The sequence below is a fragment of the Chlamydotis macqueenii genome, chromosome 2 (assembly GCF_036417535.1).
Source record: "Chlamydotis macqueenii isolate bChlMac1 chromosome 2, bChlMac1.mat, whole genome shotgun sequence".
Lineage (NCBI taxonomy): Eukaryota > Metazoa > Chordata > Aves > Otidiformes > Otididae > Chlamydotis > Chlamydotis macqueenii.
The window spans coordinates 22,766,810-22,792,266 of record NC_141557.1 but is presented as its reverse complement, the minus strand read 5'-3'; the positions used below and the strand labels follow the sequence as shown (position 1 = coordinate 22,792,266).

The 25,457-nt window shown below is 38.8% G+C and overlaps 1 protein-coding gene across 5 annotated transcripts in view; it reads right to left on the bottom strand.

Moving 5' to 3' along the window:
• ADAM22 (ADAM metallopeptidase domain 22) overlaps positions 1-25,457 on the bottom strand; it is a 139,362-nt gene that overhangs the window by 33,381 nt on the left and 80,524 nt on the right. For all 5 annotated transcript variants that reach the window (XM_086742245.1, XM_086742246.1, XM_086742247.1 and 2 more), the window contains exons 6-18: positions 23,446-23,509; positions 22,717-22,786; positions 17,933-18,003; positions 16,593-16,667; positions 13,843-13,914; positions 12,674-12,840; positions 10,644-10,728; positions 10,100-10,190; positions 8,184-8,235; positions 6,770-6,869; positions 2,943-3,014; positions 2,323-2,415; positions 106-186 (exon numbers count right to left, since the gene is read on the bottom strand). In XM_086742245.1, coding sequence (XP_086598371.1) covers positions 106-186; positions 2,323-2,415; positions 2,943-3,014; positions 6,770-6,869; positions 8,184-8,235; positions 10,100-10,190; positions 10,644-10,728; positions 12,674-12,840; positions 13,843-13,914; positions 16,593-16,667; positions 17,933-18,003; positions 22,717-22,786; positions 23,446-23,509 — 1,093 coding nt within the window. The remainder of the gene's footprint in view (positions 1-105; positions 187-2,322; positions 2,416-2,942; positions 3,015-6,769; positions 6,870-8,183; positions 8,236-10,099; positions 10,191-10,643; positions 10,729-12,673; positions 12,841-13,842; positions 13,915-16,592; positions 16,668-17,932; positions 18,004-22,716; positions 22,787-23,445; positions 23,510-25,457) is intronic.

Here is a 25,457-nt window from a genome sequence, read left to right as displayed (position 1 = left end):
AAACAATTTTTATACACCTTCCTATATAAAACGGTAACATTTATAGTGATTGAGAGACTACAGGTGGGTTTTTTTGATCTCTTGGATAGGAGATATAAAAATCACCTGACTGGAATTCCCTGTGCAGTTTTCTGCAATATCACAATCATTCACTGCTTCTCGGCAGAGAACTCCTTTAGGTTCAAACTGAAAAAAAAGGACAAAAAAATGAGTGTCTTGATTTCTCCACATCTTGCCTTATATGCAATGCTTCTTTAGAGTTTTAATTAAAATTAAAAATAGGAAATATTAATGTGCTGACTGAAGTGGGAAGACTTTCCTTTCCCTGGTGCAGACATTGCACCACTCAAGCCACTGGCCATTTACTGGTGCAAGTGGTACTGCTCTCTGAGGCACCCCGTCCCAACACATCAAGCTGAGCAAGATGAGTGCCCTCCTGGTACACAGGACCCCCGCGGTTTATCAAACCAATACTGCAGTGGTTTGCAGCATTATCTTGACCAGGTCATTGCGCCTTTTTGTGACTATTTTACTCTTCTTTCAGGGAAAGTGATCCTTCTCTTCCTTCTAGGGATGACGAACACTGCAAAGCTCTAGGTATAAACACTATGGTTATTACAATGCTCCACTGTAGAACAGAAACTATTAATGAAAGTACTGAATTCTGCACGGTTTGACACCATTTTCTAAGTGACCAGATAGTTAACAACAAAAAATGTATCAGTGACCTAACAGGAATTTTGGTTAAAGACCTCAGTGCTAACTTTCAACACCTGCAAAAGCAGGAAGACATCCCATTGGCAGCAGTTGTTAGTGCAGAATCCTTATTTATATTGAAAGGCTTCTTAAGTTTGTGATATCCAGTTCATTTTGCAGCTCTATGACTTTTTTTCTGGATCTGCATGCACATACATTTTTGGGGGGACAACTGCTAACTCCACAGCTGGTGTGAACAGGCACACGTCAGTGGAAAAGCTAGATTCTGGTACTTTTTCTGCTTTCAGCTTATCTTTTCCCTACCAGTCTCTAGGAAAATGCAGACAAATAAGAACGTTGTCAGAGGCACTACAGATGCTGGGATATACACCCACCATGTTTTGCTTGCAATTCCTCCTTCAATCCTGCTTTCTGGCAGGGTATTACAGAGAAAGGCAACCCCAAGTCTGGGAACTGTTACATACGGTCTTTTGAGCTGTCCTGATTAACACCTCCTACAGCCATGCGTTTCGCAAAATTCTGCCTTTCTCTTCCTGGGCTCACCCTCGTCACTCTGTATGAAGATAAACCCTTGTCTAATCTGCAAAAATAATGTAGGTACACTGTCGTAGTTCTAAGCTTATTTTTTTCCTAAGAGTCTTCAATATGGTGCCTAAGTGACGTGGATACTTGAATAAAATTCACCCACACTGGCAATCTGCTAATCTTTTATATTATATTAAAAAAAAAAGAATGTTCTTAGGGAAATGTGATCTGTTCCAGCATAATTTGTGCTTTTTCTTTTTTTAACATTAGAATGAGCACAAAGTCAAGAACGTGATCCACAGTTATTACTAACGTTCCTCCTAAGGAAATTAAACTGTCAAATGGCCACAGACAAAGATAAAAATATCACACATAGTACACTATTGTTTTAATAACATTAATAATAATTATAATTATTACTAAATTAGTATAAACAACTATTTGAAGTCATATTTAGCTGGGCTCCCTTACAGTCAAGATCTGGCTAAACCTCCTTTTACTACTTACTGATGTATAAGGAAGAATACCTTATAGTTTACATAGGGCTTGATTCCCTTTACTCAACAGGATTTCAGTCAGTCCAAACACAAGGAGACATGGGCAGACAGACCTAACTAAAACTGAAGTCAGGTCGTTTTTAGATGAACACTTCTGAACAACTCCGCTAGCTGCAGGTTGTTTGGTTTTGTTTTTTTTTTTACTACATCCTTCTCTCGGGCCTCTGTGGTACGATTTTCCCATTCAGTCTCATGGGGCAAATCTAGAGCAATGTGCAAGGCACCGGGAGCAACCCGTGGGTAAGGATGCGTGTGATTAAACAAGGACATCTAATGAAACCTTGTGGAATTTCAGCCTATTCAAACTTGTCTGAAACTGGAAAGCTTTAACTCGCATCTGATCACAACCCCTGCCCCAAGAAGCTAAAAAACAGGGAATAGCCCAAAACAAACCAGTTTTCAGCCAATTTTTAAAGGCAAGTTTTAAGAAAAGGAAACACAAGGTCTGCAAGGAAAAAGACATGCTGTGGTGCCTGTGGATGCATTACTGTCAGGACGCTGCAGTGAAGGTCACTGCCCTTACCCGGCACTTCCGACAGCAAAGCCCGTTGCTGCACTGGGAACCTGCCGTCAGGGTGCAAGTATTGCAGCACTCTCCTCCTTCCCTGGCACACTCCTGAGGAACACACATAATTAGAATAAATGGGAAAAGCAGATTAGCCCCAAGCTCTCTTATTACTTCTCGTCTTAGTGTGCTACCTGAACAGATTTTTTAACCAGGCTTTAGGCATCTGGAGGCAGAAATAAAAGCAGGCGCTGTCAGGTATGAAGCTCATGCACAGCTGTTTGCTATGCAATATAGAAAATAATTTTCCTAAGTTCACAGTGTCAATCATTAAGCACTGGCATTTTAGCACTGAACATAACCATGCTCCCATCTAGGAAAATACTTTATTTAACATCTTTTAAGGTCTGAATCTGCACAGGTAGCTATTGCTATTATTCTTCTGAATTTATGTGGTGATAAAATGAAAAAGCTGGCTCACACTGTGTTAAACATGATGGAAAAACAAAAGAAATTATGAATCCCTTGCCTCAGGACCTTAATATTGCCTATCTTCCTCCACCTAATGTCAACAGCAGTGATGGGCAGCACTGTGTCCTGGAGAACCCAACTGCTAATTTAAAGTACATTGCACTCACCGCTATCGTCCCGCAGTCACACTCTTCTCCATCTTCCACAAAGCCATTGCCACATTCTGGAGGATCCAGAAGCTGCAGGGCAAAATCAGAAATCAAAGGGTGTGTCTCTCCCATGGGAACTTTTGTCATATTTATTCTGTACAACATGGATTTTTAGCTATCACTCCAAATGCACTAACCAAAACACAGTATCCACAACTCAGGTAGAAGCAAACTAGAAACAACACAAACGAAATCTGAGAGAACAAACAATGCTGTGAATTAATTCAGCAATACTGCAGTCCCACAGGGTTTTCTGTGTGAGATTGCCATTTTTATAGTAGATTCAGTTTCAGCAGAAGGCACAATCAAAAACAAAAGGTGTGACAACAAAAGAAAAAAAATTAAAACCATATGACATTTTCATTATCATCACAGAGGTTGCAATTGCTCTTGTGCTGCAATTCAAGTGATGGGGGCTGTGTTCCTGGTTGATGTCTGCATAATACCTTCAGAAGGAATAGCCACAAAAAAAAATTGTCCTTTGGGCGTATGTAGCTCACAAATGCAGGGAGAAGGGAGAGGCTGGGTTTCTTAGCCAGTTTTGCTGCGTTGGATGCGTTCTCCTTCCCTTTTTCTCTACCACAGTTGGGAACTTTCAGTAGTTTTCCATAAGCATGTGTCACAGGCATATGACAAAGTATAGCTGGTGAGGTTTCCTCCCGTTCTCTTCAACCTCCTCACTAAACTATAACTTAAAATGTCCAAATCCGTATACTTGTACTAGTACTTTCCTTTCCCAGCGGCAAGATTGATTCACCATTTTTCACATAGGTCCCATGCTATGTTATCTTTTAATGGACACCTGTATTCTGTTCTTTCCAGTTTCATTGTTTCCATGTTCCTAAAATTTCTAGAGGTAATTCTACAAAAAGAAAGTTGTTTTTTTTTCCTTTGGGTATAATAAAAGTAGCTTTATTAAATAAATAAGAAGCCATATAAGTGTGTCACCAAGACAAAAATTTTGCAGACTGTCCTCCGAGTTCTCCAATTAAACTAGGATCATTCCAGGAACCATTCTGATTACAAGCCCTCTGCACAAGTACATCCCTCACAGTGTACAGTGCATTTTTCTCTGGCTGCTGCCTTTCTGCCAGTAGCCCACAGGATGGAGCATCATCCCACTTACTTCACTGTGCCACAAACTAGCCTGAGGCTTGTGATACAGGCTGACATGCTATTATTAGATCCCCCTATAGAAAGGGAAATTTGACTGCAGCATGAAATGCATATGTAGAACGTTACAGTAAAAGTATGCAAGCAATTATCTTTTAGAATTATTAAAGAGTTGTTAAAACTGCTTGTTTCCTATATATTTTTCCAGACACCTTAACTTCTTCAGTATCTCTAGGTGTGCAGCACAATACAGACAAGTAGATAGCAGTAACAGAGCGTCCTGCCTTAAATAATTGGGCCAATTTGCTCCAGTATGTAAGGACAGCTAAATATGAAATGGAAGAAAAAAAAACATGAAAAGCAAATTGGCTAACTTTTCCCCAAAAGTCATATAACTCATTCATTCATTTGAAAAGAGCATATGCTTAATCTGTTCCAGCAGTCATTGATGTAGTTTTCAGGATCACAGCTGAGCTTACAGTGGAGCATTGTCAAATGCTGTACTTTGTCACATCAGTTTTCCTTTACCTCATCTTTCTTGAAACGTAAAAGTAAGTTTGTGTTTCACCACCTTTGCTAGGAAACATGTCTTTGACAGCCTTGTGAATTAGACAGACATCCATTGACATTAAACCAACTCAAACAACAATACATAAAAGAGTCAAAATTACCCTGGGTTCCACATCTAACTTTCACATTTCCACATGCCATTAAAAAAAATTCTAAGTGTTGCCAGTTTAAATTGAGATGAGAGTAATTGTTTTTTTTCCAAGTGACAGATGCATAAATGAACATAACTGCTAAAACAAGCCCAAATAAGACACATCACGCTACGGAAACAATTCACTCAGCAAAGAAATAAAACCACCAGTATTTCTCTCCACCTCTAATGGGACGGGAAAAAGTAAACTTCTAAAATGCAGGTGCATTTTAAAGAATGAGAAGTCTTACATCTTATTAATGAATTACAGTGCTTTCTCTCCACTTTTAATAACACATTCTTCCACGAAAAGGAGAGCTTTGAGAGATAAGCAGACTCAGCTTATCCAGATTTGATGCCTTGTCTTCCCCTTTCTAACATTTATTGAAATTCTGTAGTTGTTGGAACATGCACTTTTCCTCAGCCTCTCCAAGAGGAAGGTGCATCACTCCAGAATTGACTTTCTCTTTTACATCTGCAACCACCTCAGCTACCAAGTCTTTTTTCCACATGGGACTCTCTTTCTGCCTTAGCCTCTTTCCTTCACTTGTTGAAAGTTAGACGTTAAATAAAGGATAAGATTAATTATATACAGAAAAGAGTCAAGATTATTATCCTGATTACATTTTGACACAGGCTTCAATAAGTGGAGCAGGAATATACTGAAACCCTGCTGCAAATCCTCCATTGTAGAAGTGCTTGCATCTTGGCTGGAGATTCTGTAACTTTGTTTTCCATTTCTCTCCCTTAAACATCTCAGTTAATCGTTTCATACTCTTTGCCTCCTTCACGTGAATATACCTGTTTAGCAGGCCAAAACTGAGAGAAGAGAAGCAAAAGCGAATACCACCTCAAGAGATATTTCCCACTTCTCATTTCCAAGACTCATGCATCAAGACCTCATATTTTGTACTTTAGAGGCAAATTTGGAGGGGATGGGACAGTCATTTAAGTGGGTCACTATGCTTTTGTAGCTCTGCAGCTGCCAAGCCCTTAGGGAGGTAGTGCACCCTGCTAAATGAGGTGAGGTACAGTGACACTGAGGACCAGGGTCCAGCAGGGATTCACCAGTCTTCCCCATCCGGGGGACTACCCAGCACAACGCAGGGCTGTGCAGAGCCACATGCGGTGGCCTGGAAGGAGCTAACACAGGGCTAAGGTGATCCAAGTACTTCTCACCAGACACACTTCTCCCCCAGCACACATGATTCAGGGGATGACAGACTGGTGACGGTGATGTGGATCATATGGGCAGTGCCTGGGGAACAAGGAGTGTGACGGGCATCTGGCAGCTATGGGCTCTCCTATTGTTTGTCACCTACTCCTCAGGGATTTCTCTCCTGCTCTGCCTCTTCCAGCTTCAAAAAAGCTAGTCTAAATTTTCAAACACTGTTCTGAGAGCCACTGTAAAAACTCTGTCTTCTCCAAAGAGGGAGAATATCACAACCACTTGTAACCACGGGTGCCCGCAAATCCACTGGACTGCATGGCAGTGCAACCCCTGCAGAGGCTCTAGGAGCTGTGTCTTCACCTTGGGACAGCCGTGAAATAAAAGCAATCTTACTTCAGCTTCCAGAGATTTGAACCAAAAGACATCAGTTCAACACAAATTAGAATTTAAGCTGTGCAAAAGTTTACCAAGACACTTGAAACCTCAACAAATAAATTCAGCAATATATTGTATATTCAGAACAAATTGCATGAGGGATGGTTCCAGATAAAAGCCTGTGGGAACTCTGTTGGACATGAAACTACTTATTAAAAATGTATTTAAATACAATTTCCAAACTACTGTGAACTAAAATCAGCTATTTTCACTCACATGTCACCAGAAAATTTTGAACTTACAGAGAACCCAAAATATCAAAATTACAGGTGCTCTTTTTTCCAACATTATAATTTTCTTTCCTCTTGATTTCATCTAAATTAGGTATAGAATAGAAATAATACTTAATAATAAGATAATGCTTACTTTGGTTGGTTTATTGAAAAGGCAAGCTCCACCTCCACTGTTCAAAAATTCACTATATTCTTCAATATCACATTTGGAGAACTTGCTTGGAAGATAATACCTGCACAGAAAAAAGGTAGCAGGACTACTTTCTATAGTGGTTTTTACACTGTATTTTCTTTTTTTTTTTTTCAAAATAGGAAGAGAAATATAATGTTACACTTTAGAAAAAGTACAAAAACACACTGTTCAGAATCAGAATGACTGTCCACTTGTAACTCTATCTAATTTGTAAATCATTTTAGTAAATGACAAAGAACTTTAAACAATGACACAGAGCTTACGGAAAGTGAGAGGTCTAAAACATTTCACTAAGTTATTTCATGCCAAATACCATAAATCTCATTACACAGTGTGTAGTTCTCACAAACATGACCTGTTCCACTAATGGGCCTGATCTCAGAAATATGTTTATTTCTTCCCATACATACCACAGGAGACAAAGATTCCTCATAGTTCATTTCCCTCTTGGATGAAATTGCTCTCCTGGACCACAGAATTTTTATATAATAGAGTTATGTCATTTTACAATATGCTTCTAACAAACATCAGCCAACATTTCGGCTTCCCTCTCTCGTGTCCCACTGAATAAATTTCCTTTGAGTACAGAGTACCAATCTAAGGCAGAGTGCACCACCTAATAACAATCTGATGCAGAGAATCTTCGCATGGATCCTTTCGATAGGGAAAGAATTTTTCCCAAAGTAACTGAAATGATGTTTATATTTAGGTACTTAGTCACGAGACCCCATCTGGAGTACTGCGTCCAGTTCTGCAGCCCCCAACATAAGAAGGACATGGACCAGTTGGAGAGGGTCCAGAGGAGGGCCATGAAGATGATCAGAGGGATGGAGCACCTTTCCTATGAGGACAGGCTGAGAGAGTTGGGGCTGTTCAGCCTGGAGAAGAGGGAGCTCCAGGGAGACCTTACAGCGGCCTTCCAGTATCTCAAGGGGGCCTACAAGAAAGATGGGGAGAGGCTGTTCAGTAGGGCCTGTTGTGATAGGACGACGGGTAATGGTTTTAAAATAGAGGGGGGTAGATTTAGACTAGATATTAGGAAATTTTTTTATACAATGAGAGTTGTAGAACACTGGAACAGGTTGCCCAGAGAGGTGGTGGATGCCCCATCCCTGGAAACCTTCAAGGCCAGGTTGCATGAGGCTCTGAGCAACCTGATCTAGTTGGGGATGTCCCTGCTCCTTGCAGAGGGGTTGGACTAGATGACCTTTGAAGGTGCCTTCCAACCCTAACCATTCTATGATTCTGTGATTCTATAAAATATTCTGTTGAACCACAAAAAGCAAACATTTTCACACCTTTCCTTTATGTCATTGTATGGAGGACACGACTTTCGTCTAGTGAAATGCCTTACCCTGTGTCTCCCATTATGCATCCAGACCACGTGTCCTCACATTTACACTCACCTGAAAAAAAAAAAAAAAAAAAAAAAATCTTGAGTCTTTTGAGTCCAAAATAATACATCTCTTATCACAATAACCACACTGTAGTCAATTCCATTTCATATTTAAATATACATTGAAAAGAATAATTTGCTGGTTTATTGCACACCTTAGTTTAAGTATATCAATGCATGCTGACAAACCTTCTTTCAGAAACTATACATGACTCTCTGGAATCTTGGACTTTGAAAATATGTCCTGTTTTTCTTTCCTTCTCTTAAAGTGAAGTCAGGGCAAACTGCAGTGTCAGCCTCCAGTAGTTGCAAATCATGAGTCAGCTCTCCTGCCTTCTTCAGTGTCATGATATTTGGTTCCCAAATTTTGAGAGCAGAAAAAACCAAATCATTTTAACCCTTCTAATTTTTTAGTTCTCTTCTGCTACTATGCTAACGTGACTGGGGAAATCTCACTGGAAAAAAAAACCCAAACAATAACTCACACAAAAATGCATAAAATGGTCTGTAAACACAGGCCAGTACAGCAGGATCTAGCAGCTTCTTCCTCTGCTCTCCCTCCCATTCTGCCTGCCTCCCTCCCCACGCGACTCCCCATCAGGCTGAGGGCAGCCCTCCCTTCTGCCCTGCCAGTCTGCCTGGGATTGCTTTGCTCTGGTCTCAGCCCTCTGCTTTCAAAACTGTGACTTGTGTCTATTTCTGTATGTATGCTTTGGATATATACTTTCTCTTTCTGCAATTTGCCTTACCGTAATATATAAACATCAGTTCATTGCTTCCTTTTTAAAAGTACAATTAAAAAGGAAATGAGGCTCTGCCCAACAGTTGAATTTTCCTCCCTTCCCACCAAAACCATGTCCTGCCCCATCTGCTCGGCTGAAAGAAAGGGAGTCACCACTATTACATTTTTCACTTTTACTCTGCCCCTATATAAGGTTAATAATATGCAGCTGGAAAATGAATACTGAACATGTCAGTAGCATAGAGCATCCGCCCTACATTTCCAAATATTTTCCAAAACAAAATGACATAAACCGCAAAAGTCTTTACATGCAGATGTTTCCTTGCATTATATACTGTCTTTACAATGCCTGAAAACAAGTCACCTATGCAGAGTTCTATTACTCAATATAGTAACTTATAAAAAAAAAAACATAAGCCACATAAGTACCCATGATCCAATAACTAAGCACTCCAATTCATCACCTAAAGTGCTTCAAAACCATACTATAATTCTTAATCATCCATTATTCTCCATGTGCTGGGACTTCATATAACATGGAAGCAGTGAGAGTGAGACGCTTCTTTGGGGACGGATATCTGAATTAAGGCATTGCAGGTAAATAGAGATTACTAAGAAGTTGAATACCAAGCTTACAGCAGGTAAATAGTAGCAGTAGGGTGGCAAATTCAGGACATTTGGGTAATCTACAAGAGGAATTCAAGCAAGGCAAACAAGGAAAAAGCTATGTTGTCAAAACTGCCCTCTGTAACAGGACTGAAGTGGTTTCTCATCATCCTCAGGTCTAATAATGTCTGTTTCTACCTTTGCGCCATAAGATGGCAGCCATTCAGTCTGTGGGTGTGACATCGATCTTCCGAAATGAATGGAAGTGGCAGATACCTTTATGAGTTATTTTTAACGAAACGGTGACAACAGTGCTGCCAGTAATTATGGGCAAGGGATATTTCAGCCTTTAAATAGAGGAAAAATAACGACATTTCAGCCTCTCCTCATGTTTTTACAAGAAAAATAAAAATATTCCAACATTGTTATAAACACAGGGAAAAAATACATATCAGAGAGACACTGATAAGATCTTCCACCTTTTAATATTTCCTCTTGAGACAGAGTGAAAAAGCAAACAACTTACCACTTATAAGTTTTCTTCTGTCTGAGAAAATGCCAATGTTTTGGGCCAAGGTCTGTGCCAGGGTAACTGCCATTAAGTCTGGCTTTCCAAACTGAAAGAAACAAGCGAGGTAGGAAGAGTAATCAGTTATGTACAGGTATCTCAGATACAAGTGAAGCTTTTCTCACTTCAAGATAATAAAAGCCAAAATCAGATGCACAGTGTTAGAGTTCTTACTTCAGAGCAGCTAGATAATGGACAAGTGAGGAAAATTAAACACTGGGTTATGGACAAGTTAAGTAAGAGAAAGTCTATTTCTTTCTTGCCATTGTGGCTGCAAGTATGAATGATGGAATATTGCAGAATCTGCTGAAAAGTGTATCTGAATCCATATCTGACTTTATTCACTCATCACTCTTCATTGAGACATCCCTTCTATAGAGCTGCACTAAAACTCTGCATCAGCAAAGAAACAGCAAGATATTTTGAGGAACACGTCTGCACTGATAAATTCCGCGCAGACAAATTTCCATCACTTTTTGCTCATATCAGTATCCCCACCTACCTCATTCACACCTCCACCTTTAAGCAAGGAGCAGATTCCACCAGTGTGGGCTACACCACTCCGACTGCTCTGAAATCGACTCCCCCTTTGACAAAAAAGGAAAAGAAAAGAAAGTTTACCCTGCTCAGCCCATGAGTTTGCACGTGTCCAACACAGTATTTACCCTTCTGATTTCCAAATGAGAAACTGGCATTTGCAAATGCTAGTTGCCACCACTATGCTGCAAACTACGCAAAAACAAAATGGGAAAAACAGATAACCACTCAAAAACCTCACATGACAAACTATCTCCAGAAAAGCTGCACCATCTTCCCTCCTCTTTCTCAGACTACTTAATATAAAAAAGCATAAGAAGAAGGGGCCTATTTTGCCAAACCACCTGAACCTCACCTGCCCTTTGTTCATTGACATACTCCTGCAGCAAGTGACTTCCACTGGCACATGCTACAGAGGGAGCGGAGGAGAGGCCACCACATTGCCAACGCGTGGGGGACTGGTAAAAAAAAACATGTCTAGCTGGGCAATGGTGATGCAGCAGAACTCAAAGGGAGATGTGTTAACAGCTCCTTTATGCAGAGGTGGGTGAAACTCCCTGGAACTGCAACTGATCTCATCCAGGGGACAGATGCACTCTCAGCCTAAATCTAATCACCTCTTTGGTGCTGACTACATCAGCATGAATGACTGGCAGCTACTGGAGACAAAATATACTCCACTCCACTTCAGAGTACTGATCCATCCAAGCTGCAACAAATTTTTTTTCCAAAGGAAAACAGAAGAATGTCTATAAACAATACAACAGGGTAACTGTGTTGAAAGCAGAAGCTCATTTGTAAGCAGTGTACCATCACACCAGCCAACTTCACGTCCCAAGTTAGCCATGCCTCACTCACAGGCACGATTCAGAAACTGCTATTTCTAAACAGTTTATGAATGCAATACCTCAAACATCAGCGGTGGTGTTACAGACAGCACTGGAATTAGCATTACAGTGGTACCCAAAGTCCCAGTCACATAGGGTCCTCTTTGTCCTAGCCAATCCTCAAACATTCATAAGAACACATCTTCCCCCAAAAATCTTACAATATCACCAGAAAAGATACAGGAAGGATGTGAGAAAACCTGATTCCCACTTTACAGATCAAGAACTGAGACACAGAGAAACAAAACTCTTCTGGCACCACTTGCAGATCTTACTAGCTTTCTTCATGGCAGAAGTCAATTACAATAATTAGGCATGTGAAAAAATTCTGAGAGGGTAGATACCAGGGTTGGGTATCCTGGTGCCTTACTGGAGCCATGTGAAAGCAAGGTGTTTAGGTTAAGTTTAACAACAGTCAGCAGAGAGAGATAAGGATTCCAACAGAGCAATTCATCTGCCCTGTCTCATGTGGATCAAAAATTTCAGCCATGAATCTCTCCTCTATCTTTGTAGACATATTTCATTATATCAATCTTATTTCCAAAACAATTAAGAGATTTAGAGACCATAACATTCCTCACAGATTATTTTTCTTATACCACATGTCTCTCTGAGAACAAGCTGTTTCGAGGTTCTGAAACACTTCAGTAATCCTGCAGCACGCAGGTCACTGAACAAAATGAAGCAGGCTATAGTGCTTTTTAAGCAGAAAACTTCATTGGTTTCAAAACCAATGTTCTGCTTTTAAATAATACAGCAGGGCTGTCTGTGCTCTACTGTCGAAAAAGCCAACCTCTGAGGTGGAACCATGCATCACCTTCTAGACAGCTGTGCTTGCAGGGTAGGTAATTGTACAGAATAACTAAGGACTATGGCGCATGCAGCTCAGGCTTTGCATGTTAAAACTAAAGTGAGTGTGAAACCTCTAGTTGCACTGGCAAGCAGTGTGTGCATTAATTTTTTCCCACCTCCCCATCAGAAACATTATTTTCTGAATTACTGTGGATTATACACACAACAGAAAGGAGATGCATCAGCCACTTGTGACAAGCAACCCCCAAGGAAAGAAAAAAAACCCAGTAATAAAACATCACACAAGGTTACGTACGAAAAAAGGTGAACTGCGTCACTTTTCTCTCTGATAAAATCCCTCCTATATTTCATAAACTCACGTAGGGTCACCAAGGGGTTTTCAGATATGGTGAACTTGTTATCAGTAGCCCAGGTTTCCATGGCAACCAATACTATCCTGGTGTTAAGTTGTTCTTTATATATCTAGTATATTAACAGAATGAACAAATATGTCAAATAGAAGAAAGGTGAGTTTTACCCCCTTTTCTAATAGCTTGCATTTTTTCATAACTAATAGCTTGTTTTAGCACACTTTAGGTTCTCCCAGGTGATTTTATCTCCTTAAAAACCCACAAACAAACATGAAAACAAAGTAAAATCTAAATTTTAGGCCTAATTCTTCAACCAGCTCCCTCAGTCTGCAAAAAGATCCCTTGCAGGTTCTACACAGGGAGAGATGCACAAAAGGGAGATGGGATTTTTGAAAAATTACTACAGAACCATTCTAAATAGTTCAAAGATTTGAAATTAACCGGTCTTTTATAATGCCCAGCTCAGCCTAGTGACAAACAAGGGCTCTCTTATACCAAACAGTGATCTATAAAACCAGTTTTCACTGTTATACACCCCTACAGGAGTATTTAACCTCATGCTGGCTGAATCATGAAAAAAAGGGACATCCTTTCAATACTGAGGGTTAATACTTCACACCAAACACTTTCAAGAGTGGGAACTGCTTTTTTCTTTTTCTAGTAATACTTTTCTGTGGTGAGGTGCAAGAGCCAGCAGCTCATCCAATTTAGCACCACAAATACAATCCACTTAATCTACCTGTATGTCCCTATTCTAACTCACTCAAATGTGCTTTTTCTGGAGAAAATTTAGTGCATTCTTATTTCAGATTATCTTTTGGGTTTCAGGTTGTGAACATAGTGATCCTGTGCTAAAAACTGTCATATCTAAGGTGCTCTTTAAAACTCAGGCTCAAGTGATTGACAGAGCAGGATACTTAAATGTTTGAAGCCACAAAAAAATCTCTAAGGCTTTATGTTAGACAAAGGCTTTATAGGTGGCTGACTGTGGTTCTAGATGAAAATTTGTGATCTTCACATATGTTATTATTAGGTACACCATGAACGGATGACTCTGCATCTATCGGTAGCAGAATCTCACAAATAAAAGAACATTTAGTTGAGTGATACTTACTAAATCTGCCATGTTCACAACTGATTTAGCGTAACTGTTTGTATGGCCGACTGACAAGCGGTGCTTTTTACACTGCAAAACAAACACAGACAAGTTACATATACAGACTTCAGAAAAATAAGCTCCATTTCCAAAAAAGCATGAAGTAAAAAGTAACTACATCAACAGCAAAATCCCTGTGGAAGGTTTGGTCTCTTGTGCTGAATGTAATACTAATAAGAAATAGAAGAAAATTGCTCAGAAATGTAGGTTACTGCTACACTTTACAACAGTTGTTGTGAGGATCTATTAATTCCTATTTGCAAAGTACTCTAAGATCTTTACTGAAAAATGCTATAGGAACAGGAATGTATTGTAACTTTCTTCATTATCTTTATTATTGGCAATTTTAAAGTTAATTCCAAATGCCAATACAGAAATTATCAACACAACTTCCATACGTGAGACTTCTTTAGAAGTATTAACCCCGAAGAGCGCTTGCATCCATCCAAGTTTTAATCTATCAGATTTCCTATTTTCAGTCCTTTCTCTTAAGTTGTCTTCTAGATTTCTTCATGTACAATTTCACACTTCACAATGCCACAGTAACTAGCCCAAATAGCAATGAGACTGCAATGGCACCTTTACTGAAATCTGTAACACAGTGCTATGAAGATGACACTGAAAATAGCTGTTGAGATACTCCTATCTGCAGAAAAAACACGTATAAATGAGCACCATGGGTATGAAAGTCAAAAGTATCTTAGAAGAATTTAGGACAAAACGGCTAAGATTTTCAGAAATGTTTAACCATCTCGTGCCTCATGACGCTTAATTTTGGAGTGAAGGTTGTCTGTATTTTCTGGAAGTTAGGATATTTTAATACACAAGAAGACATGCCCTGCAGCTATGGGGTGGGAAAGGCATGCTTTCAGGCAGGAACAGGGGGAAAACCACCAAAAATGAGGAAGTTACACTTACTAAAAAAAAACAGAAGGACAGGACTCTGAAGCTAAAAATTAAAAAAAAAAAAAAGGAAATTTAAAAGCTACAAAATAAATGGAAAATGAAGCACAGAAATGAGGGGAAATAAGCATAGGACTCAAGTCTTTATTTGCAACTAAAACCTCAAATTTTAGGCCTCCAGCTTCTCTAAGCATCCTACAGAAATGTTGTCAGTGTACTAATTTATAAGCCTATTTCAGTGTTTGCATTTTAAGAGCTTTATTCCCTGACTGGAAGCAACAGTTGGACAAGCAGCTGAGAGGGCAGACAGGAGGGCACCACGCGCCTCGCAGTAGTAGGCAGCCCAGGGGGGGCTGGTGGGACTCAGCCAGCATCATGGACCATAGGAGGAATAAGGAGGTCCACTGCTCCCTCTGGGAACGTCTGGGAAGGGTGAATGGCGCAAACGGCTCTGACTCTGCAGAGTGTCAGCTCCATGCTGAGTGTATCTGGAGTGCCTCATCTACTGCACATATGCAGAGTAATCCAAATACATATGCAAGCTGGCCCAGGCGTGAGGCAAGGGAGGAGTCCAGAGCACACAACCCTTCCTTCTCATGGGGGGAAATTATTCAGCTTCTCCAGCCACAGATACTCACTGGCATTTGTTTCAGAGAATAAAGTCCTAAGTGGTCTCACAGTAACTACAATGAACCAAAATTAGGAAACACTGCCCTTGAGAGGAAATGTCCCAGACAGATGAAGTCCCAGTTGGAAAGTTGTGGCTTTAGGTCTTCAAGTTCAAACATGACGACACCAGTTTAGTGAAATCTGCATCCAGTATTGTCCATTTTAATGCAAGAATTTATTGCTGTGCTCACCAAACTGAGCTGATGGAGAAGTACACTCGTATCACTAAAATCGTCCAAGGACAGCGGCACACTCCTTTTACATTCTGTTGTCAATTTCTGCCATTTGGGTGTTTCTTGACAGGAGGGGCACATTACAGAGAGGGTACATAAAATGTATAGATACATTGATTTGAAAGCCACAGAGGACCATAAAGTCAACTAATGTCACCAGTCTGAGGGGCACCACTGGTCTCTGAACTTCACCCAGTTACTCCAAGATCAAATCCTATTATTTGTGTCTGATACCACCACATCTTCCAGAAATACACCATCAGGATCTGAAGCCTGCAAATGACGGAGAATTCATCATCTACTTTGATATTCCTTTCATTAATTATTAATCAACTTCACTGACAAAAATCTGTGCCTTTTCCCACTTGAATGAGTCTGGTTTTTCTCCAACACACTAATCTTTTTTATGTCTCTTTCCACTACATTGAAGAGCCTATTTATGTTCTCCCAGAGAAAGTATACAAGCTCAGCAAAATAATTTTCTCTGTATTGATTTCAACGTACCAAAAAATATTATCACTATTAATGTCCCCATTAATGTCAACAGCTGTTGCACAATTGCAATAACTGCATTATTGATTGCTGAGTGGCTATAACTAAGATAAGCGCTCAAGAAAGTCAGAAAGAAAATAATCAGCTTAAGTTGCACGGACATTAGTTACTTTATGACACAAAGCTTTAATTTATGACCCTTCTTTCTGATATTCAGGCCTGGTTGCATTCTTGGTGAAATTACCTTGCCAAAATTCAGAAGCGACTTCATGGTTAACAAGACCATAATCTCTTCTTTGAAGGGCATACAGAATTTATTCTGGCCATGTATTGTTCTTTACTGTTAGCCTTTATGGACCAATTAAGACAATGTGATATTAATAACTGTAAGATGAAGTGTGTCAGTCTTACCATTAGATGATCATTTACAATCATTAACTCAATGTACTTTGTTTCCTCTTCAACTTTACGTGGAATCTGACGAACCTACAGAAAGAGTACAACTGTAAGAGTCTAACAGAGTGCAGAGAGAGTGTAACTGCTAACTAGAAATGGCTTCAGAAACCAAACTTCTCACACATACATTTTTTTTCTATTGTCTTAACTCTACTCTCAGATACTGATGAAACTTCTGGTGCTTAGCTGCATCATTTTAAAAAATATTTTCAGCTCCACCAGGATATTTATATGACCCTAAACAACGAAGTTAAGTCTTTCAACCTATCTAATTCCAAGTTTAGGGTTTTTTTTTAAAGAAAGAGAATCCTCAGTGGGACTTAGATCTCTAAAAATGGTTTGTGTAAGCTATAATTTTTTTTCCACAGAGAAAGGGATCCCTCCTGTATTCCTTACAAAAAATCCTTGTAACAATTCTATTATTTGTTCACATACTGCTCAATCCAGACAGTGAACTCAGTACTCACCTCTGTGTTAGGCTGTGTTATTTAGAAATATTTACGACTGTGCCTCTTCATCATTTCTTTGTTTTCCCGGGTTTTCCAGGAGAGTTATTACATCATTATGACTTAAAAATGCAAAGTAATAGCCAATTTACAGAAAGGTAGCAAACCACCTTATATAAAGTAAGAAAGACCCTCAAGAATGACTTCTGGAATTTCTCCTCATCTTTCTCATTTCTCTTTTGCCTCTGAGAGGCTTGCATTAGTTAGAGATGTTAAAGTCATCTTCTCCTCTCACAGCTCTCAGTATTTCATTTTTGCCTGCGCTGTTCAGCCCCCTGACCTTGCTCTGTTTTGACTTGTACCATTATTTGAATTCCATTCCTAAAATGCAAAGAATTGCTATCTTTCCAGGGTACAGACAAATATCTGCATTTTAATAAACAAGGAATTAACTCTCAGTTTAGAATATTTACATTGAATCAAAGTCAAGTGAGATGAAGTAGCTACTTGTCACCATTGCAATATAAAAAAAAAAACTGTAAATGTTTCACTAATTGAGAGTTTCTGTTAAAATTCTATACTCAAAATAAGAGAAAATATTTTAGCTACTTTTTCATTTGCAATTTATCAGTGTTTAACAATTTTATAACTCTTCAGATAGGTATTGTCCAAGAGAACTCAACAAAGATTTGCCAACATTAGATACCTCTTTTTGTAATAGCTATATTGACACAGAGACCTCATGCCACACCACCAGCAGCAGCAGGACTCCATCTGGACGAATTAACTCAGCAGACACAAAACAAACTTGATGGCATATTACTTGTAAATAAGCGTATTGGCACATACCTGCCTTTTACTTCTTTTGTGTCTTGGCTTTACAACAAACTTCTGTGATGTAGTATTCATCTGCCAGAACTCTAAGCAGAAAACATAGGCAAATACATTGAATGTTTACAAGAATATAGCCCAACAATTCGTAACCTTGATGCTGCATGACAGTACTATGGCAGGCACCCTTCTGCAAATCAGACGCAGTAACAACTCCTTTTTCAAGTTTCCAGCTAGAAAGGAGGCAACGTTACAGATGCTACCCAGTAACAGAGTTCTTATTAAAAACTCTACTAGTGATAATCTGGGTCTGCTGAAACAGACGATCTGTGGGTGTCGTGCTTCAAAAAGCACAGCAGATGTTCTACACCAAAACTTCACCAACACCAGGCATGTAATATTATTAGTACAGTGCTTCCATGGAGTGAATCACATCTTTGGGAATTCAGCAGACATTCACAGAGCTGTCGCAATAGCTACCTAAATTAATAAGAAGAGCATCGAAGGCAGAATTAATGCTTTAAGACGATTATGTTCACAAAGTAAAATATGTTAGTGTTGAGAGAAACCTTATGAGATTTTGGCAATGCTCACTATCACTACAATATTCCTCCCTGCTAATCCCACTGTGTCTTTAATTTCTTAAACCTCTAATCATAAGCACCAAGTAGTTTATTCTTTTGCCAAATCCCTTTCACCAAATCTATTACTAGCCATTCAGGGAAAAGGACAAATTATAAACTAAGCAGAAGACAATAGTTGCTTTCACCCTTTCAGATGTCCAAGAAGTATTTTTCCGTCTAATTTTACATTGATAGTCCCTGCCTCATTTTTCTCTATACAACAGAAATCTCTTTCCTTATCTTGTATGAACATGTTTATTATTCACATAACCCCAGGAAGATATTTTTTTGACACATATAAATTAAATGTTTGCAGTTGCTTATTTTATAATATGTCTTCTTGCTTTGTCCCCTTCCTTTGTACTTTCTCCAGCTTTGGACATCCTTTCACTCTCCAGGGACTGAAAACTGCTCTCAGTATTCCAAAGTGATTTTATCAATCCTGCAGAAAGTAGAGAGAACTACAGAAGCTGTGTAAATCAAAGGACTTCCAGTTCACGTACCTCTGTACACAACTTTTTTTGTGTTACAAAATCCTAAACAGTTCAGTTTCACTGGTGAGACGGGAAAGTTTCTCACAGCTCCACTTCCCACCTGCTGTACAATAACTGTACAATTTCTGCATGAGGTTCAAAAAATAGAATTAGAAACAGTGCTGATAGGAATTTGACAGGGCTGCCATATCAGCTAAATATTAAAACATGAAGTTGAATTGCTCATTTGATAAAACTTGAGAATTTTCTTTACAAACAGGACCTAAAATAAATTAAATCACATCCAAGGCCCCTATTTACTGCTTAAAGACCTGCAGTCTCTAGAGCCTGCAATGATAAGAAACTAAATCTTGACCTTATTACTACCATAATTTATCAATTTGCCCAACCTAAGGAGATCTTCCTTGATAGTAAGGTAGACTTTCTTATCTTTGTTTTTGATTATGCTTTACTTATGTTGATCAATTTAGTCTGTGTTCTAGTGCCACACAACTGGCTCTCACCATGTCATTTTAGGTTTTATATCATTGTTAATTATCACTTAATAAAATAATAATTTACAATATGCATACAGGGTCTCAAATAACTTTACCAGCAAATGCAATCGTTTTACCCACCATCGGAAGTCAGCCGTCTCTAGAGGGGAATGATGCAGCCATTAATGTTAACACATTAACACACATTAACACTGCGCTATAATTCACAAGCTGGATGAATTCACACAGGGTTCATTTCCAGCCAGGGACCCTCAGGCAAAAGAACAGGGCCAGCAAAATCACAGGAAATGCAGATAGCTGAGAAAGCCTAGCGGAAATTTTGATGAGAACATATTATCTTGAAAAAGTGCAAAGAGGATTCAGGTGACCTCAAAAGCAAAGGACATCTGTTACTCATTATTTGAAAAATATTGCCTTCAATAACATAGTGTTGTCTAAGACCACGCCAGGGCACTATATGTCTCCATATAGATTGTGAGAAAAAATACTATCTACTAAATTATGAAGTCAAATGCTTTAAGCATACCCAGTCATCCATCCAAGCTCTCCTTATTTAAAGCATTCATTACCTCCTCAGACCATTGCAAAGTACAGTACAATTTATTCTTTTCTGCTATAGCTTTTTTTTTCTTTTTCATACTCAAGGAGCAAAAGAATGTAAAAAGTGCATTGCTATCAACTGTGGTATAATAGTGTGTTTCTACTGTCACTGATACCAAGTAATCTTTATTACTTGAATTTTTTCCTTTCTAGCATCAATATTGAACCTAATGATACATCCAGTCCATTCCTAACATAGTGCTGAGTGGAAATCTCAGCTTACACACAGACTCTTCTAAAGATAAGAATAAAACCTTGACATTAAGGAAGATCTCCTTAGGCTGGGCAAATTGATAAATTATGAAAGTAATAAGGAATACAAGAAATACTGATGACAAAACCTAGCACAGTGCTTGCTACTAATAATAATGATTCTGCTGTAGTACTTAAAAAAAAATCCAATACTATTAGCAATTAATTGCAAATATTGTTTAAAGAAAACAAAAAAAAAAAGAAAAACCAAGACAACAGTCAGCACTCTCCAGACTGGCAGGGAAGAGGCAGTACCAAGCATGTGTCCATGCACAGAGGATGACTTTAAACAGAGACAAATTGAAAAATCACAGACACAGAAAAATGGTGTGATTCCCAATGAGAATATAATATACCTCAGAAATGTCTTTCCAAACAGTTTTACGAAAACAACTATGGGCATGTGGGAGAGCAGACTGTGAATGAAAGTTTATTTCTCCATATATGGGACCCTAAACATAAAGTGATAGAAGATTAGCACCTTATACCTCTTATCCACGTTACAAATATTTGTATAATTAAGACCACTAGCACTCCATAATTAAATCTCCTTTTTAGCCTTTTCTACAGTCTTATGATTTTAATTCAACCTAATGTCAACATCTTTTATTATGTCACATGCTGGGCTTTGTACAGCAAAGCCAGCAACTATTTACTCATTACGTACTTGTAAAATCAAAACTGCACAAGCATATCTGGACTTTTGTAAAAAAAAATCTGAAGCTCTATTTTAACAATTTGAAAATCAAGAAGCTTTGGTGGAAGTGAAACTGGTGGATTATATTTACAATTAATTCCTTTTCATAATTTTAAAAGCAGAAAATAATTTTATTCCTAAATCTAGAAAACATAAAATTTCACTATTAGGAAATCTTATAAGACTGCTGACAGATATCTACTAAGTATCAGCTCTAGCAGTCTCCTACTTTAACAATCTGAAACATAAGATTTCTTTTAAACTCAGCAGTAGTTGCATTATTTCCAACCTTTCAAATGACATATCCTCAAGAAAGTGTGATAAAAGATGCACTTTATTATTTGGCCTTATGTTCAATAAACTGTTCTCACTACACTACCATCTCCACAAGTGCAGGAAGTAACCATGGTACATGTCTGAGGTGCATATACGTAGGAAGCTTCATGATACAGATGTCGAGGTTTGCACTGCACAAGCCTTTTGCACTGCCCCTCCATCCCAACGCCTTCTCCACCTCGCTTGGGCAATCATCATCAGAGGACGCGAGGCACCAAGCTGGGATACTGTTTTGTTTAGACTCAGAAAGATTCCTTCTTCAGAACCAAAATCAAGGTGACCCAGTTGTAGCAATTTCTCTTGTTTTTTTCTCATTAGCTCTCTGAATGATTCTACTTTGCTGAACACCTAGCAAACCTGCACACACTGTGGAAGGACCCATATACGTACGGTACCAGCACAGTAAGATCCCAGATCCAACTGTTACCATAAGACAAACAGTTTGTAACAAGATGACTGGACATCTGTAACTCTGCAGAAATTAGTCTAGTGGTGGTTTCTACCAAAATAACTGTGTCTGTGAAGGACCGTTCTATTTATCTAGGATATATTTTGTAGAGTAGGAAAACTCATCTGTAAAACAGGTAAATCCTTGACAGAATGGGGATGTGCCACAAATACTGCAATTTTAGCTTCAATTACCAAGCAAACTTCTCAAATGAAAACTCGTTTTTTAAAAAACCTCTTCTCCCTCCACACACAATAAAAACTGTGGGGATTCATTACTAGAAGCACTTGCAACCACTTCTACCTCCAAACTCATTTGTACTGATGCATGACCCGCCCTACAGCCAGTGCTGTGAAAGATGCTGAACAGACTGGAGATGTGAGTCACTGAACAGCAACAGTATTCGGCAAGTTCTTGTCTCCCAGACCTACTACGTTCACACCATAGTACTCACTCTGTCTCTCAAAATAGGAAAAATCCATTAAGAGCTATCAACCACTGGCAATGTGGCATTTATTTCCATCTTCTTTCCTTTCTACAAATACTAGTATATAATCCAGTCCATAGATTATATGACTTGTTAAGAAAAACATACATCACAACATGAATGAAGGTCTAGGAAACGTTGGATCCATTGAATTCAGGGTTTTTTCAGCACTTCAGGTTCTTTTTCAGCACTTTCAGTGGTTCAGATTCTTTTTTTCAGTGCTTTTTTTATTTAATATTTAATTGGGAAAAATAAGAGGTATACAAAAAAAAAAACAACACTACCAGAAGATTATCTATCAAATACGATTAACAAATCTGGCCTTAGTCTAAAACAAGTCAATCAATCACAATATTAAAAAATCATACCAGACGGCAGGTCATCCGAAGGAAACTCAAACAACTTGGATTTGTAAACAGAGTGGAAATGGAAGTCATCCTGAAACAGTAAATAATAAAAAATTGCATGTATTAAACCTGGAGAAACTAATCCATCTCATGAGCATTAGACAGTTCCAAAAGTTCTTGTGTTCAACACTCACACTAGTGAACATGCAAGTTGCAAGGCATCATTACTTTACACTCTTCTCCTTTTCCCAACTGTGATGCGATTGCTAACATTACAGTTAATCATCTTTTATTTTAAATATCTGAGTACATCAAATGGAGTGGCGGAGCACGCTCAGAGCCGGGCTTAAGAGAGCTGCCCAGGGAACATCAGTGAGAGTCACAGGAGCTGCTGAACTGGAGTCGAAAATGAACCAGGAGGAGCGGGTTGTAATGAATCCAGAGTGGGAAGTGCCAGAGAATGAGACAGGGCACTCACAGACTTCTATTGCTGGCTCCAAGGGACACTCATCATCCTCTGGTGCTGCACTGCTCTATGTCCAAGTGTTACGGAGTACACGTATACACACACACCACTGCCTAATTTTTGGAGGTCTGCTTTTGCCTGTGATGATGAGGCCTCATATATAAGGTAAATCAGTCGGGAATGCGGGGATGACTCTTTGGTCCCGGAGCCTTACACCTATCCTGTACCCATGAATGTCTGTATTCAACAAGCAACACAGCAGGACTACTAGAAGTTCTACTTACATCTGAAGTGTAGTTTTCATCTGGCTCAATAAGGTAAGTATGATTTCCATCAAAGAACATCCCACTGTCAAGAGCAGGAAATGTAAATACTGATTTAATGAACAAATACTAGTGCAACATGAAAGTAAATTGAAGAAGTTCATCTATTTTTAAAATTTAAATATTTAGAAAAGTAAGCAGTTAAAAGTGGTTTCAGGAATTGAACATAATTCTGAGTCTATCTTTTGTTTCTTTGCTTCAGAAAGAAAGATATCCTCTCCTGTGGTGATACAGACTCTTCTTTCTTCCCCAAAGCTCCTCTACAAAACATATAAACACCACAAAAACTGGCTAATCTAGCCAACTGAAAATCCAGTTCAGAGACCCCACTCTCACGCAAGAGAGATCTACCCGCACTGGATAAATAAGGGGCTTGTCTTTAGAAACATGCATATTTGGAACATGCGCATAGCTTTCCCCCAAATAAAAATATTATTGAATTTAATTGATCCTTAGGTTTTAATGGTTTTTATTAACTGCTTCCTCAGTAATCTCATAAAATACCAAGTACAAAGGGCATAACAGCCTCTTTTGGGCAAAGAGGGCTGTTTGGGGCATTTCAGGAACAATAATTATGACAGATGGTCTTTTCTTTTTAAATCAAGTTAGTTTAAGTTTATATTTCCAGGAAATGTTAATGCCTATATTCACTATCATCTCAGTACAGACATTATAGGATGTTCCTGATAAGGAGATGGGAAACCCCATCAGACGGGCTTCCAATGGGCTGGGGTGAAAATAGATACAGAGGACCAAGCCTTCTGCAATACCCATGGTTCTGGCAAAGTACTCACTGTCCCTTTCTTAACGGCATAAAATCTTCCCAACCACAGAAATCTGAAGGTCATTCATGATATGCACACTGCTGTGTATCTCAGAAAATGTGTCATTTTGCTTGCCACACACAATCACCAATTTTCCACAATAAATTCCAACATACACTTGAAATCTAAATGAAGAACAAACTGAAGTGTTAAGGCTCTCTAAAGGGATGAATATAGTCTCTGACAGTAACACCAGATGCTTTTGCATTACCACTTGAATGTACAGCAAAGGTGAGGTCCATTCCTGCAAGGATGTTTTCTAGTAGGAGTTACTTTAAGTTTACTTAGGTAAAGAGTGTACTGAGGTTTAATCTTTAAAATAATGCAGGATGCACAAGTGTGGGTGAACTGCACCTTAAAAGTGTTGATACAGATATTACTCTGTAAGAGTATAAAACCATTTTTATGCCAGGACATTTCTTATATAATTACCATTCTGATTGTCAATCAAATCAGCTTTACATATATATAATTTTGCCTTTATGGCAGTTGCATACACGCATGGTTGGGATTAGGCTGTATCAGCATGTCCCTTTCAAAGTGCCACTACTAAGGGCTTTAAGCTTGGCCATAAATATGAGCTGTAAATTCAAACTTGGGACATGGTGCACAACAGCAGCATGAAAGCAAGATTATTTATTTATTTAGATTACTCTTTAGTGAACTTTTAGGCATCAAAAAACCCCAGCGGAATTCTAAACAACAAACCAGATACTTTTCTTTTTTCTTATGTAGGTTTGTTTTTTTTTTTTAAATCAGCAAAATTGATTTGAGTTCTGCTCAGGACCAGATGCAGTCAGTAAAATAATGTCATTCTGTTCCTGACTATTAAGAAATATAAGCATATATTAAGCTTGTAAACCACTACAGCTACTGGTGAGAATATTTCTCAATATCTTTTACTTACAGGGTTAACTATGCAGCATTCACTGAAGTAGCTTGTGTTACTGACTGTATAATACACATCAAGTGTGATCACGAGTGTATCTACAATTTAAAGCTGTTTCACCTTTCTAATTACCTGTGCCTATTCTTTAGAAATAAATATTGTCTACACAGCTTAAGATAAATATTCTAGCACCTGCTGAAGCTTCTTTGCCTGGGAATACGATGAGGTTTGGGAACATCCTGCAGCTCTTAATCAGACAA